Here is a 16,096-nt window from a genome sequence, read left to right as displayed (position 1 = left end):
TCTGGACAAAGTTCAAACTCCTCTGTGTGTCATTCAAGGTCCATCAGGGTGTGTTTCCTGTAACCTTCTCAGTTTCATTTCTCCTCCCACCTCCTCCTCCAAATCTATGTTTCTCCAATCATACTGATATTACTTACAGTTGCCTTGATGGGCCATTTTCCTTCCTGCTGACTGAAAAACTTCCTACATGTACTTCCTTCTGCCTAGAAAACTTCACATCACTCTAGTGCACTCCAACTGTACCTACCTTCCCCTGCTTTAAAACAAAAGGGGGACATCCTTCACCCACTGAACTCCAGCCTTGTTTAGGTACGTACTCTGTGTCCTTCCTTAACACTGTGCTTCCCACTTTCACAGCACTTGTCCCACTCCATGGTCATCATTTGCCTGCTCTCACACAGACTATGAGTGCCTTAAAATCTGTGGAAGTGTCTTTGATCCTGAGCGTATCATGGAGTATTTGGCAAATCACAGGCAAGTATATACATTCATAAAAAATGGTATATGTAAAAGCAGTTTTGTAAACTCTATTGTTTTGTATACATGGAAGGTAGTACCATCACTGTCTACGAGGAAAAGCAAAACGTCCTTTAATGTAAAAAATTTAAATTAAATACTCTATAATAAATAAAGGTTCCCCAAAAGAATAAAATAAATTTGTCACAAAAAAATCTGTTTTCTGGCGTGTGTGTGTGTGTGTGTGTGTGTGTGTGTCTCAGGTCTATTAGACAGGAAAGACAACCCTTGGTTTCCTAAAATAATTTGAAAATATATCACCTTTTGTAGATTAATAATTTGCACCTATTTGAGGAATACATAGAGTCAATAAAATAAATCAATCAGTCCTATAAGTAACTACTAAATAAGGGCAATATTTGGCATAGTGAAGCATCACCCTTAGAAATATGTCTCTTGTTGGTTATGTGTCTATGTTACGGGAGTTATTATCCATCAGATTCCTAAGGAATTAAATTTGGAAAACCACCGCTACAATTTGATTCGCATTTTCCAGTCTAAAATGTACTTTCAAAATTAACCCCACATTTAACTTTCACCATTTTGTGAATTAAGTAGCATTGCTTCCCATTACAAATGAGGGACTTTCTGGGTACATTCAGCTTAGAGGAAGAGCTGGGACCCATTCTGAGCTTTTTAACCCGGAACCGGGGGTTCTACCCATTACACTACCACTCTTTTCAAACTTCTACTGCCCTCAGCTCTTCCGAGGAGAAGCCCAAGCCTTGGCTGGCTTTCAATAAGATCAAGAAGCCTGCAGCAAGTTCTGTGGCTGCCTCGTTATTTCTACCCTCAAGTAAACTAAACTGTTATCACATTTCAGCTAATAACTACTGTCAGAGAGAGAACACACTGACTGCAGGGGATCAGTTAGTTATATAACGCAGATCTACTTACAGAAGCGGCAAGCACACAGCCTTATTTTAACAGCTGCGACTTTATAAAGCCGTTATATTTGGCCGCTCCTTGAAACAGCTGTGCACATTCTGTACAGTGTTTTGAGTCTGCAAACTGGAACTTATGGGAATTCTAAATGTTCTCAGTTTCAAGAGAAAATTTTGTAGATCCAGGCATCACTGGCCATGTTGCAGCATTTGTTCATTTTCCCCTGTCTTACATCACTGGACAACATAACATGTGGCTGGAACGATGGGATCGATTTGTCTAACACCAACCATTATATTTTTGCTTTCCAACAGCTTCCTGAGAGTATAGCTGCCTGACATGAACTAAATGAAGATTTTTTCCCCCTAATTTGCAGTTCCATATGTAAGTACGTTAGGTTAATAATGTGATTTAAATTGATGTTGATATGGGCAGAGTAGAGTGTCAAAACGGGATTAAGACAAAGCACAATTTTGCTCATAATTTTGGGATTTGATTGAGCTGGACAGTTAAAGTCATCATAATAAAAATGTTTGCATATTTTACCATTTACAGAACACTTTCCCATGTACATGGAAAGACACTTCACAGGATGCAGCACTGAGACTTATAATTTTAGGAAAGGGATGCTCTTCCCAAGTGTTAGTCCAAAGGTCCGTGTTCATTGTTCAATTTGAAAATGTTAAGAACATTAAGCACATTATATAGGATACATTTTTCTTACACAATAAAAAGCTGACTCTAGCCATATTTCTATGATTCTAACGACAATCTGTGACCACAGGGAAGAACACATCATCAAAGAATGAGTAATTCATATTTTAAAATCAGAATTTGGAGAACTGTTTTCCAAATGCTCCAGAACACTGTGAACTTTTTTTTTTTTTAATTTCCTCTCATCACTTTTGTTATTATTCATCTTATGGCCACTTTTTCTCTAGATTACAAGGTGCTTGAGGGCAAGGGCCACTGCTGTCTCCGCCTTTGTTACACCTCTGGGACCCAGCACAAGGCGTTATGCCCAGCAGGTGCTCGCAATGTATCTGATGAATGCATGAATTGATATGTTCCCTAAAGCTACACAGATTTTTACCATGAGAATTGTTTGTTTGTTTGTTTTTTTGGCCGTGCCACACAGCTTGCAGGATCTTAGTTGCCTGACCAGGGAATTCCCTCCAAGAGGACTGTCTTATCTAAAGGTGTCTTTGTTTCATTTTCCCCTTTTGGGGGGAGGTAGGTTCTTTTTATCACAGAAATCCTATTTTGAATGCTTTTGCTTTAAAAAAAAAATAATATGATTGATTTGTAATACAGCTTATAGAACACTTGCAATGTTCAATGCTTCTCTCTTGATAATAAATTTTAACTTCTTTGAACACTAGTAATTTCATGATAAGGTAATTAAAATATTTTTTCAGTTTTTTGGCTAAAGGAAAAAAAAAGAAAGTATTATTCAACACGCATTAAAACAATTTTGGTTATTGTAAAAGCATCTTTTTGAACTCTATCCAATATTTTTCGTGAAAATTTTTGACATATTTAATTTAGTATAATCTATATTTAATATAGTGTACACAAAAAAGACACCTCATAACAGCGAGCTATGGTCCCCATTTTATAAAAAATAAAATTTAAGATTATTGAAAGATAAGTAAGAAAACTCAAAATGCAAATCTACTTAGGCACTCCAAAATATACACTGACAGCCTTTAATTTTGTTGGCAATTAGCAAATAAAGAAAAAGTCTGATACAGTGAACATAAATTTTCCATCTTCAAAATCTGAGCTGGTAAGCGTCAAAACTATGTTCAGTGAAAATGTTAAAACAGCAATAGAATCATGTTATTTTACAACAGTGACACGAACATTTCATTTTCTGTTAGGATGCAGTACTCCATTACAGACAGCTGTCAGAAACTAAAGCCATAATGCCTTAAAACAGGCCCTTCTCCAGCTATCATTTCTGTGACCTAATTTTTGCTCATCTCATTTCAGTAGCCTGGGAGAGGAGATGGTGGGTTAAGCCAGTATTGGTCTCACATGACAATCACAGTTTGTGCAACTATCACACCTAACGGTGTGTTTCTCAAAGTCTACGATTCATACCCATAATCTCATAAGAACAGAGAATGGAGCCCTGCATCCGTTCAGAGATTTTAGCTGGAGGAATGCCAAGTGGGCGGTACCTGGTTAATGGAAGCATCTGTATTAGCCACAGGTGAAGGGGAGCGACAGGCAGGTGGAGAGGAAATCTCACTGTTGGTTCCCTCCTCCCCAGACTCCTCAGTGACCGGTGACAGCAAAGTGTGACAGCGACCTGCAGTCATCTGTCACATAAAATGTTGCCCAAAGGACATGAAAATTGGTTAGCTATGTTAACAAAAGACCTGGTCAGGCACGCACAGGCCAAAACAGAGATAACTATACAACAAAAGTTAGAATTACTGAGACCCAAATTTACATACAAATTCTGTGTTACCATCTGAAAATTTCGTCCTCACGTGAATATGCTCCTAGGGGCCATTTGTAATATAAACAGGGATAAGGGATGCACGTCACATTATAGAGTGTTCTTGTTGATGAATTATCTCTTTAATTTATTTTCCTTTTCTTGATTGATTGTATCTTTATAAATTAAAATCATGAATCATACCAATGAGGGAAGGGTCTATGAAATAAAGCTTGGTCTTTTGTGGATATTTCAAATTCCAAATATTCTAGCAAGATAAATGCACCCAGAGTAATATACTGCCAAAAGAGTCCAGGTATGGTTATACACTACCCAAAGCACAAGCACATTATGTGTGGGAAATATACAGCACTGAAAAACACTGAGTTATCAAACTAATTAACGCAGTTTAGATGCAAAGTTATGAGGAAATAATGTTGCAGAGAGAAATTAATGGAACTTATTTTAATCCAAAGGGAAACTTTGGATTTTCTAGTTTCTTATTTGTCTAATAATAGCTTTCCTTCCATAATTTATCAAACATTTACACAACAGAATACTCAAACATACCTAGTCAGCCAGTGCTTCAGCTGGAAAAACACACAAAACATATATGTAGCATGCTTCTCCCATCCCCCAGAAAACTAGAAAACTGTGCAAAGGAATTGTTCTGAAGCTCAGAGCTTCTGAGTATTACTGCTAAATTATAAACAAATGCAGGGCCAACTTTCAGCACGTTAAGTAATTCAGGAGTCTCAAACAAATAGCTTCGTTTCAACTGTCACTGTTTACAGCGTCAAAGATTGGCCTTGGCCCAAAGGTAGTCAGAGAGTTAAGGGGACGTTCCTGAGTTCTAATCTGCAAGACCGGGCACTGATCCCTAAACCAAGCCACGGAGAAGAGCCCAAAGCCACTAGGCAGGAGACAGTCAGAAGAGAGCGAGCTGGCACCCAGCAAACTGGCCTTGACCCTTACTTACCATGACCACAGAGGGGTGGGCCGAGGTCGCGGGGAGGAGCTCCCCGTCCAGGTTCTCCATCCCCTCCGCCAGACGCTCCACGTCGGTCACCGTCAGCAGCATGGTGGCGTGCTTGGCTTTCACGGTCAGCATCTTGCACTTGGAGTTCAAAGAAGCGATCTGCTCCTGGTAGCCCTTGATTTTCTGAGCCAGCTCCTGAGGAAACATTCCCGCCCCCCCGCGCCCCGGGTGTCACAGCAGCATCCGAAGGAAACAGAACTAGTAGCGTTCATCTTCCTCCGGGGCTGGCCAATGAAATCTCAGGGCTGCGCCAGACGGAGCGGCGGGGAGGCAGGATGTGGACGGTGCGAGCGCGGAGCCTGCCTGCCGCGCTCCCCGAGCCAGACCACAGCGCGGCGGGGCCGGAAGGGGTGCTGCGGCACGCGCGGCGGCAGAGACAACGCCAGGGGGATTCTAATCCCGAGAGGCGCTCCGGGCCGCATCGGAATTTATGGGAAGTTAAGCCCTGGCAACTTTCTTGAAAATGCCTAAGGAATCTAAAACTGCCAGATGGTTCATGCCAGGCAAATTAGGTCATGTGATGACTAACACTGCCAAAAACGCAATGCTCAGCTCTTAACCCTCCGGAATATGTCAAACAGAGCAGTCATTTGTGACAGACGCATCACAAAGTAAACTGCTCCTAATTCCTGTGACCCGCGGAGTTGCTTTTTTGCAGATAAGGTGAATATCACTTAGGAAACCCTTATTTTTTTATGCAGATTACACCCCAAATAAAATTTTGTACATTCATGAAATTTTCCCTCATGTATGCCATCATGCCTCCAATGTTTCTGATGCCTCAAACTAGGGCTTTGAACTTGAAGTTTGGTTCAATTTTAATGGCTTTTAATTTTTTTTCTTGTTGAAAAAAACTGTTTTGAGAGATAGAAGTTTTAAAACTTTTACAAAGAGCTAATTGACAATATATTCTCAACAGCACATAGCTCTTAAAAAATCTAATATATTAAAATCCTAAAAGAATAATCTAAAATGGTAACTCTAAAATGTTAAATTTATACTTTCTTGCTTAAAAGATGCATACATAAGTTAAAAGATGAAGATTTAAACATTCATTCTTTTTTATTACATTCATGTAAAACATTAACCCTAAAAGTACAAAATCACTATTTTTTTCTATTCCTTTTATTTGGCTCCTTCACCTGAAAAGCTGTCATTTAGCATTTGTACGGAACACGTTTTGTGAGGTTTTTTGTGTGTGTGTGGTACGCAGGCCTCTCACTGTTGTGGCCTCTCCCGTTGTGGAGCACAGGCTCCGGACGCGCAGGCTCAGCGGCCATGGCTCACGGGCCCAGCCGCTCCGCGGCATGTGGGATCTTCCCGGACCGGGGCACGAACCCGTGTCCCCTGCATCGGCAGGCGGACTCCCAACCACTGCACCACCAGGGAAGCCCTTTGTAAGTCTTTAAAATGATAATGTGTGTATACACACTCAAACTAGAGCTTTGAACCTGAAGTTCAGAAACAAACAAAATGACAAGAGCAAAATGATACGTGCATGTATATGTACATGTGTATGTGTATATGTACACACATACCATTTTGCTATTGTTGTCATTTTGTTTCTCCCCTCCCAACCAAAGCTGACTGGGTGGGTGGAAGGGAAAGCAGTCCAGCAGAACTCAGCCAGCATCCTGTCTTCTTTCTAATACAGAAGTACAGGGATTTTTTCAGCAAGGATTTAAAAAGTAGAAATCATGGGTTTCCCTGGTGGCGCAGTGGTTGAGAGTCCGCCTGCTAATGCAGGGGACACGGGTTCGTGCCCAGGTCCGGGAAGATCCCACATGCCGCGGAGCGGCTGGGCCCGTGAGCCATGGCCGCTGGGCCTGTGCGTCTGGGGCCTGTGCTCCGCAATGGGAGAGGCCACAACAGTGAGAGGCCCGCGTACCACAAAAAAAAAAAAAAAAGTAGAAATCATCAGTTCTTTACTTTTCACTGTTACAGATACTTACTTAGTTAAACCTAATAGGATTTTTATAATAGTGATTAAATAGCTATTTACCACATCTGGTCTAGTGCCTAACACATGAGTACTCTATAATAATTGGTAAACGTGTACACATGGAAGTCATCTACCAGCGCACCGCACTCCTTGAATTCTATGTTTTCACAGGACAAATCACTAAGCCTCCTTACCATGGCTTGCCCTATCTGGTAGATTTGAAGCCTCTGTGTGAAGTGGAGTTAGTCTTAGGCCTCCCATCCTTTGTGCCTACGTGGATGGTCACGGCCCCTACTGCAGTACCCTGCCCAGCACGCTGACACCAAACGCCCATTTCCTAAATCGATGTTCTCAAGTTATTGTATATAAAACTCATCTAGGGGACTTCCCTGGCAGTCCAGTGGTTAAGACTTCGTGCTTCCAATGCAGGGGACGCAGGTTCAATCCCTGGTCGGGGAACTAAGATCCCACATGTTGCTCGGCATAGCCAAAAAATTTAAAAATAAATAAAACACTAGTAGCAATATTTTAAAAACAAACTCATCTGAGTTGTTTGTTAGAAATGCAATACTGGTCTAGGTTTCAAAAGTTTTCGATTTACTAGGCTTACGAGAATCTGCATTTCATGGTTAGTTCATGTGATCCCCTTGGAGAAACATCTCTCGATAACTTTCTTCTGTAAGAATAAACCTGCCTATATCCCATGAACTTTGTGGCTTAGTGGTCAAATTTGCTAAATCAAAATGGAGCACTAAGGGGGTTAATGTGTTCCCCAGTCTCAGGAAGCATACGTATTTTTAGTTTTTACTGAGTATTTCTGAAAATGATTACAAAGGATGAGTGTACAGGTGGGAATTTCAGGTACAGGAGCAGGCCTTCTGCGTCATGTGGAAAGCGAAGAGCTCTGAGTATTCTCTCCTATCATTTAAAAGTGACAGGATAAGGTTTTTTCAAATTAAATGCAACATTTGAAAAATTACAAGAAAAAATGCAAATTCCTTAGAAATGAACAATGAGTTTAAGTTATCCATATGGAAACTAGCCTCACCTCAAGATTAAATTCCATTAAAAGCAGACAGAAAATACACGAAAAAACATTCTTCCAAAATTCTATGTTATGAATCAGGCTTTCCCCATGCAGCACTTTCCTTCCTGTGTTTGTTTTACACATACAATGAGCCTTACACAGGACTACTTCATTTTAAATATGAAAATGGAGGGCTTCCCTGGTGGCACAGTGGTTGAGAGTCCGCCTGTCGATGCAGGGGATACGGGTTCGTGCCCCAGTCCGGGAACATCCCACGTGCCGCAGAGCGGCTGGGCCCGTGAGCCATGGCCGCTGAGCCTGTGCGTCCGGAGCCTGTGCTCCGCAACAGGAGAGGCCACAACAGTGAGAGGCCCGCGTACCGCAAAAAAAAAAAAAAAGAACAAAAAAGAAAATGGAATCTAAATCACATGACGAAACTAACACATCTACACTAATGTTTAGAAATGGGAGGAGAAAATGTGACGAAATGAACAGATCACTGGACAGCAGCCAGAGGACAGTCTACGGCTGAGTCTGCTGAAAGCCGGCTCTGTAATGATCTTGGGCAAGTCGTTTATTCTCCTGGACCATCATTCTTTTCTTTTATGTGTGATCTTAGTTCCCTGTCCAGGGATCGAACCCATGCCCCCTGCAGTGGAACCTCGGAGTCTTAACCACTGAACCGCCAGGGAAGTCCCCAAAGGTAGTAGATTAGAATCTGGTTTCTATCAGTTACTAGATCTGGAAGATCTGGAGGTCATTCTAAAAAATCCGTTTTTGTTTTCTCATCGGTAACATGGAGATGATACACACAAAAAAATTCTTACCTCACAGGGTTGTTGTAAAAGATACTCTAAAAACTTTGTGAATTGTTTTAAAAAACATAAAACAAACAAAAAAGCAACCACAGCAGCAATGATAATTATTGTTATTCCAGATAGATTTTTAAAAACATATTTTCTGTGCTGTGACTGAAAAGTTGTTACAACAAAATTCTGGGTCTTACAAAATGGGATTAGAAGTAGTTTCAAAATAAATTTGTATTATACAGTCTAATGTATGACATATAAACAGTGTTTCAAATAGTTGCGAAACATCTTTTCATTTAACTGCTTTAGTGGCAGAAGAGAAATGAATAGTTAACACAGATGATTATCTACGGTGTAGAAGTAAATGTAGGTGGGGTATTTATTTACATTACTTGTAAAGCATATGCAAATGTTAAGTGTTGGAGGCACTCACTGGCTGTGACAAGAAACTAGAGAACTGCATTTGGAAAGGGGGGAAGTAAGATTTCCCAACCTTACACCTGACACTAACACAACATTGTTAATCAACTATGCTCCAATATAAAATAAAAATTAAAAAAAAAAGCGACAGTTGAATCTTTTGGGAATCTTACTATGCTATTTGGTTTGGAAAAACTGTTGTTCTTATGACAATGAAGTTAAAATAGAGCAGACGGAAGGAAACACTGAATGTCTTTCCTTGGCACAGAGAAATAAGACACACCCCACCCCACCCCCCAGTCACCTTCCAAAATTCATGATGCTGGGAGCCAGCCCCCAAGGAAAGAGTAAATGTGATCTATATAGGGTTTGACGGGTCAGGAGAGGAAATTCACTGCTAACTGTCAAGGAGCTGGAACACTCAAGCTCCTTGTATGATCTCTGAGACCAGGTCTGCACAAGGGGTGTCCAAGTCCTAAGGTCATAATGATTCCAAAGGTACAAAGAAGGAGGTGCATTTGAAAATGGGGAAGATGCTAACAGGCATAATCTGGAAACCCACAAAACAAACAACATGAGTCATTCTCTGATTCTGGTAAAAGCAGGTGAAGTGACCTATATGTGAAACAGCAAATGATTTTCTTTTCAACAAGACCGACCCCTTCTTTTAAAAGAGGACCATCAGAGCAGCAAGGCTTTGAGCACTGCTGTTCCTTGCAGTTTGTAAAGACAGGGAGTACAGTGTGTTTTGGTGTATGAACTGTGAGAATTCTGCAGGAGGCAGTCGGTGGGTCGTGCTGGAGATATGTCATGAATGCCGGGTCAAGAGGTTTTGGAATCAAGGGGAAGACTCATGCTACTGGGTCTTGGAAAGTATCAGCAGAAATAGCCCTCAAAATGTAAAGAGAGTCAGAGAGGCTCTCCAAGAACCCAACACATTATGCCCTGGACAGGGAAGACCTTTCTCTTTCGTCCGCTGGAAACCAATTACATATCCTCACCAAGCCAGTGTCCTGCCCTTGAACTCGGCTCGTCATACCTCGTGCCGGGAAATCTGGGCTTGCAGCTCCTGGATGTCGCTGGTGGCCACAGGCTTATCCTCAATCTCTCTGTGAGCTCCTTCTATGAGCTCCTGGAGGTGCTGCATTTCTTGCTCGTATTGTTCATATTGCACCACAGCCTCCTTTGAAAGAAAAAAAAAAAAAAGACAATTATCTGTCTATGTCAATAACTGTGTAAGTGCTTCTGTGATGCTATGTGCCAAACTCTGGTGCTGACTCCTATTTACCCATGTGTCAAGGGAACAAAGAAATGATGGGGAAAATTCCTAGATGATATTTCAGAGCCTTCTCTCTAAAACATTTTGGCAAGATTATTGATGGTCTGAAAATAGTTAAGTGGCTAGATCCTCTTTCTCCTCCGTATTGTCCTAAAGACAGCAATGTCATGGTCTAGAACATGGTAGAAAGCAGTACGAAAAACATGATTACTTCATTTTTCCATCAAAGAAATACTAAATATATATGTAAGGCACTCAGCTAAGTGCTGGAATAGGGGATATAAAAATGAATGAAGCATGGGGGGCTTCCCTGGTGGCGCAGTGGTTGAGAGTCTGCCTGCCGATGCAGGGGACACGGGTTCGTGCCCCGGTCTGGGAAGATCCCACATGCCGCAGAGTGGCTGGGCCCGTGAGCCATGGCCGCTGAGCCTGCGTGTCCGGAGCCTCTGCTCCACAACGGGAGAGGCCACAACAGTGAGAGGCCCGCGTACCGCAAAAAAAAAAAAAAAAAGAATGAAGCATGACTTCTACCCTCAGAAATTTACTGTCTAAAAAATTACAAGATAATGTAAGTAGAGTTGACCAAATAGACCATTAGTGGTTTAATGAGAGAACATGTATACAATTTTTGGATAAAGTAGGTGAAATATTAGTTGAAAGTAGGTAAGAGATAAATAGTGTCATTTCTTCCTAGTAAATAATTGTTCTCTTATTAGGGGAAAAGACTAAGAGTTATAGTTGGATGTTCTTCTCAGGCAATAAAATGTATCAATAAGCTGAAATATAAAAAAAGAAAAAAAATTCTGTAATATACCCTAGCAGTAAAGTCTTATTACAAAGTTCTAGATGATTTTCAGATGAATAATGAGATAAAAATCTATGATTGAATACAAAAATTAACCTTCGTTAAGTTGTTCTTTATAAAAAAAATAATTGCTAAAAGATAGTTTTCACCAAAGGATATTTTTAATAGAGCTTTCCCCAGGCTTTTGTGGATGATCCAAATGATAGCATCTCATGTCCTTATTTTATATAACCACAACAAGCTGTCTGAGTTAACACTCTGGATGTGTTTTGATGGTTGAGCCCACGCAAATGCTAAGAAAAGCAGCCCATGACTCATCTGGTGCTGCTCTGTGGGTGGCGTGGGGACCGCCTGCAGACGCCGGCTGGCCCCGCTGCACGTGCCTGCATGATGTTGCACTGCTGGATGGCTGTGTGCTGGAGCCGGCTGGCCCCCTCCTGCAGGCGCAGAGCTGCGTGGCACAGCGGCAAGCTGGTGACAACGTCCTCGGGGATCCGGAGCGCGCTCTGGCTCCTCTGCACTGCGTGGACTTTTGGCTTGAGTGACTCCATCTCAGAGAGCAAACGCTGAAAGTGCCAGTTCATATTTTATATTTTAAAATTTTAAATTTTATACCTTATACAAATTTGATAATTTATTTATTTACATAAAATAGATGTATACATAAAATATACATTTTCCATTTAAAATGTATATTCTGAAATATTTTATGTTTTAATGTTTATTTCATAAGCAAGAGACATTTACTAAATGACAGCTCTGTCCCAAGTTATAAAAATTTTCCCAGGTATTTTTTTAAATCATGCATACAGTGCTCAGACTAAAACAGAGTTTAGAAATTACTTTTCCTAACTATCCTTTCTTTTTCAAAAATATAGCTCCCTACCCATTTCCCCTGAATTATTTTTGCTTGCCTGTCGGTGAGAGAGTTGCTCCTTGAGACTAAGACGTCCAACTTCTGGAGAAGTCAGTGCTGTCTGGGCTTGCTCCAAAGCAACTTGTAAGTTTCTGAGCTCTGTTTCAAATTTTTTCATATCCTGCAGAGTAAGAGCGATGTTAATGTCGATATATAAGCACTTGAAGTCCAAAGTCATAGGTGGAGAATAGCATCATGTAACCAGGCAGGACCCTCTAAGGCTTTCTGGGGCAAACCCCCTCCCCAATACCCTCTGCTTGAGCTCCTCTCTGAAGTACCCAGATAACAGTATCTCATGCACATTTCCTGAGCTGTTTAACGGAGCTGAAAAGCCCCCACCAGATGGAAGATGTTAATTACTTGATGACCAGGAGCTCACAGCCCCAGGCCTCCTGGAGCTTAAGGACTGATACTGTTAAGCCCTGTGACATCTCCCTGTTACCTCAACCAGTCAGAGAACTGTGCACAAGCTGATCACATATGCTGTGAAGCCCCCCTCCCTCTCCCGGACTTTAAAAATGCTTTGCTGAAACCCTGCAAAGCGTTTGGGGTTTTGTGGGGCATGAGCCACCCGTCTCCTTGCATGGCCCAAATCTTTCTCTGCTCCAAACTCCGATGTTTAGGTGTTGTTTGGCGTCACTGTGAGTCAGACACACAACCATAACCATCACAGTCAAGAAGGCTCATCAGAGGTAAGCATTCTACGTTTGATATACAACCACGATTGTTTTTTTAATGATAGACTTTTCCATTTAAATTACTTTTTTTTTAAAGAAAACATTTTATGTTTTACCTTGGCAGCATCGTGGAGATTCTGCAAATGAATTCTGATCATCTGCCGCAGCCCCTCAGTCTCCCGTCCCAGGTCTGCTACTTGCTGAGACATTTTTTCCGTATGGTATACGCTATTGAGGTACTGTAATTTCTCAGTCATCACTTCCAGATTGTTGTAAATCTCTTCAGATTCTTCTAGCATGGTCTAGAGTGAATTATCAATGTTCATGACATTGACAGGTAGGCAGAGAGGTATGGGTAATCAATACGGTGTGGTTTAAAGACCATCAGACTGGGGAGGGAGTAAGGAGATGTAATTCACATTTTCCATGCACATTGTGTAGGTCGTGTGTCTTACTGTGTTTAACCTTCACAGCCCTGTGCCTGCTCCTCACTTCCTGTTACCCCCTTTTCAAAAAGAAATCAAATTTCAGGAGCTGTAAACAATTTGTTGAGGCCACCTGTGTTGGACCATAAGGCTACTGCTGCAACTGCCACCCCAAGCGGCTCCCTGGTGAGGGTCAGGACGTGAGTACCGCCAACAGTGGTGATGCTCTGACGCACTGGGTATCTTCATCAGGTCACTGGCCCCCCTTCTCTCATATTCAAACTAAAGCGATGCTTTTCACGTCTCATATTCTGTATCTAAGACCTAAGCATATATGGATCTAAGAAATGAAAATAAGACAAGAGCATCACAAACACTTGCTTTAAGTGAGACAAAGGGGTAGAAACAACTTGGCATAAAACAAAGCCCTTGTCATTCAAGATAGTATCATCTCTGGGGACGAATAACAACATCAACAGAATAAGAAGCATGTAATATGCATTTTATAAGCAGAGTGAAAGAAGAAAGGGTTAAGGATGCCAGAAGTGAGATGTGCTACTGCTTGCAGGAGGGTTGAGAGAAGGCTTCCTGGGAGAGTCACATTTGAGCTGAGTCAGAAGAAGGTTTGTATTGACAGATGGGGAGGGAAAGGAAAGACATTTTATGCTGAGGGGACAGAATAATAAGCAAAGGCACATAGGTGAGTGAGCACAAAATGTGCAGTTCCTGGGATGTGTGATGTGTAAAGAGGCGAAATGAGAGATGGGACATTACTCTTAGGCAATAGATTCTTATTTTAAAAAATAAAGTACATCTTTTTTCTCACAATAAATGTCAAATACATATATTATATAACATATTATATATTATATAACATATTATATATTATATAACATATTATATATTATGTATATTATAAAGCTTAGAAAATACTGAAAAATAAAGAAGATAAAATAGTCCATAATCCCATATCCCAGAGATAACTTTAAGCAATAACTGCTGTTCAGTTTGGGTATAATTTTAGGTAATTGAGATCATAACATACCTACAATTTTCCATCTTTTTCACCTGATATTAGAACACATGCATTTTCTCTCGCTGTGTTGTTTTTGGATAAAGTCAGGCACGGGAGAACTCCCCAGAACGGTGTGTGACAGGCTGAGTTTCCTCCTGAATGTCTGTGTGAGGTCACCACCAATACCTGACATCTGTCCTCCTGTGTCCCTCAACGCACTCAACCCACTGAACTGCCCAAGTCAAAAACACCTGGGGGGCTTCCCTGGTGGCGCAGTGGTTGAGAGTCCGCCTGCCGATGCAGGGGACACGGGTTTGTGCCCTGGTCCGGGAGGATCCCACGTGCCGCGGAGTGGCTGGGCCCGTGAGCCATGGCCACTGAGCCTGCGCGTCTGGAGCCTGTGCTCCGCAACGGGAGAGGCCACAACAGTGAGAGGCCCGCGTACCGCAAAAAAAAAAACACCTGGGAACCATGCTTGGATCCTCCCTCTCTTTCAGCCATACCCAACAGCCTCCAAGTCCAGAGTTCTTGCTGGGTAATACCCCTTGATTTTTGTCCTCTCTCAGCCTCCAAAGAGAGGCCTTGTCATTGTCTACTGGAATACTGAAACCACCTTCTAGTTGTCACACCTTCATCCATCTGTTTTCCACAGGCTTCTAAGTCATCTTTCTTAAACTGTAAGTCTGAGCTTGTCACTTGCCTGCAGAACATCTGTCCAAGGCTTAGAGTGACTTCAGGAGAAAGAGGCCAAGTTCTTAACAGGCTTCCATGATCTGTCTTTGTCTTCTTCCTCTTTCCAGCTCTGCACACTTCCTCGCCAGCGCACCAGCTAGAGCACCCCTCACTCCTACTGCCGGGATTTCAACATGCGGTTTTGCCTAAAACTCCACGACAAGTAGGCTGCGTGTCTTTCAGGATTCAGCTCAGAATCACCTTTTCCTTCCTTAATCTTCTCACATCCTGGGCAGTCTGGGTTGGGTACCCTCCCATGAGTTCCTTCAGTATCCTGGGCTCTCAATCCCTGCACTTATCACACTGCATTGTAATTGTCTAGATCTGTCTTTCTATCTCCTTTCCCCCTTTAATTATCAACTCCCGGGGGCAGAGGCAGGGAATATCCTTTGTGTTTCAAATGCCTAACAAAATTCCTAGCTTTGGAAAGCACTCTATAAATGATTATTGAATACATAAATGAATGAGAGCTGGAGCTATTTAAAAAAAAACAAAAAGAAAAACAAAACAAAAAACTACCTTCTTGGTCATTTTAAAGACTACATTATGAAATCCAAAAATTTACTCAGAAAACTCTGACATTTAAGTTTTCTTTAAAATTCCAGTATAGTCATTAATACTCATATAAAATATTTCCTACATTTCAGATTACAGAGTAGTAATGTTCTTCTGATCATGATACATTTCCTATTGTTTTTCAAAGAGATTTAACCAAGTTACCAGCAGTTACCAGCAGTGTTTGATAGCTCTCACTTCTTTAAATATGAACTTCTAAAAATACTGTTAACTTGATAATTAAAATGCGCTCTCTCTTTTAAATTTGCATTTCTAGATTTCTAATGAATATTTTTTCATTGTTTACACCAATTGTAACTTAATTCTTGTCTGTTAATGTATAATGCATAACGTCAGGCAGAACAACTCTGTAGTTGTTTAAGAAAGATTTCTTGGGAGGAGTGTGCAGGATTGATTAGAGAAGAAAGATAAATACAGGGAAACCAATTAGGAACCTGTTAAAGCATTCCAAGAAGGAGAAAATGAGGCTTTGGTCTAGAACCCTGTCAACTGGAATTGGAAAAGGGGATGCATTTAAAAGACATGAATATACATAAATCAGAATAAAAGAGAGAAAATCTAAAATACTTGAGGATACTCATGTA

At 41.2% G+C, this 16,096-nt stretch overlaps 1 protein-coding gene across 1 annotated transcript in view; it reads right to left on the bottom strand.

The window, feature by feature from the left end:
* Positions 1-16,096, bottom strand: part of SYNE1 (spectrin repeat containing nuclear envelope protein 1) — a 462,280-nt gene that overhangs the window by 164,975 nt on the left and 281,209 nt on the right. Inside the window, exons 86-91 of the mRNA XM_027083161.1 lie at positions 12,881-13,066; positions 12,086-12,208; positions 11,555-11,737; positions 10,127-10,270; positions 4,830-5,024; positions 3,588-3,728 (exon numbers count right to left, since the gene is read on the bottom strand). Coding sequence (XP_026938962.1) covers positions 3,588-3,728; positions 4,830-5,024; positions 10,127-10,270; positions 11,555-11,737; positions 12,086-12,208; positions 12,881-13,066 — 972 coding nt within the window. The remainder of the gene's footprint in view (positions 1-3,587; positions 3,729-4,829; positions 5,025-10,126; positions 10,271-11,554; positions 11,738-12,085; positions 12,209-12,880; positions 13,067-16,096) is intronic.

The sequence above is a fragment of the Aethalodelphis obliquidens genome, unplaced genomic scaffold (assembly GCF_003676395.1).
Source record: "Aethalodelphis obliquidens isolate GAN/ISIS:26980383/991018 unplaced genomic scaffold, ASM367639v1 scaffold3, whole genome shotgun sequence".
In the NCBI taxonomy this organism is placed as follows: Eukaryota; Metazoa; Chordata; class Mammalia; order Artiodactyla; family Delphinidae; genus Aethalodelphis; species Aethalodelphis obliquidens.
The sequence above is the reverse complement of the archived record's forward strand: the minus strand, read 5'-3'. Positions and strand labels throughout refer to the sequence as shown.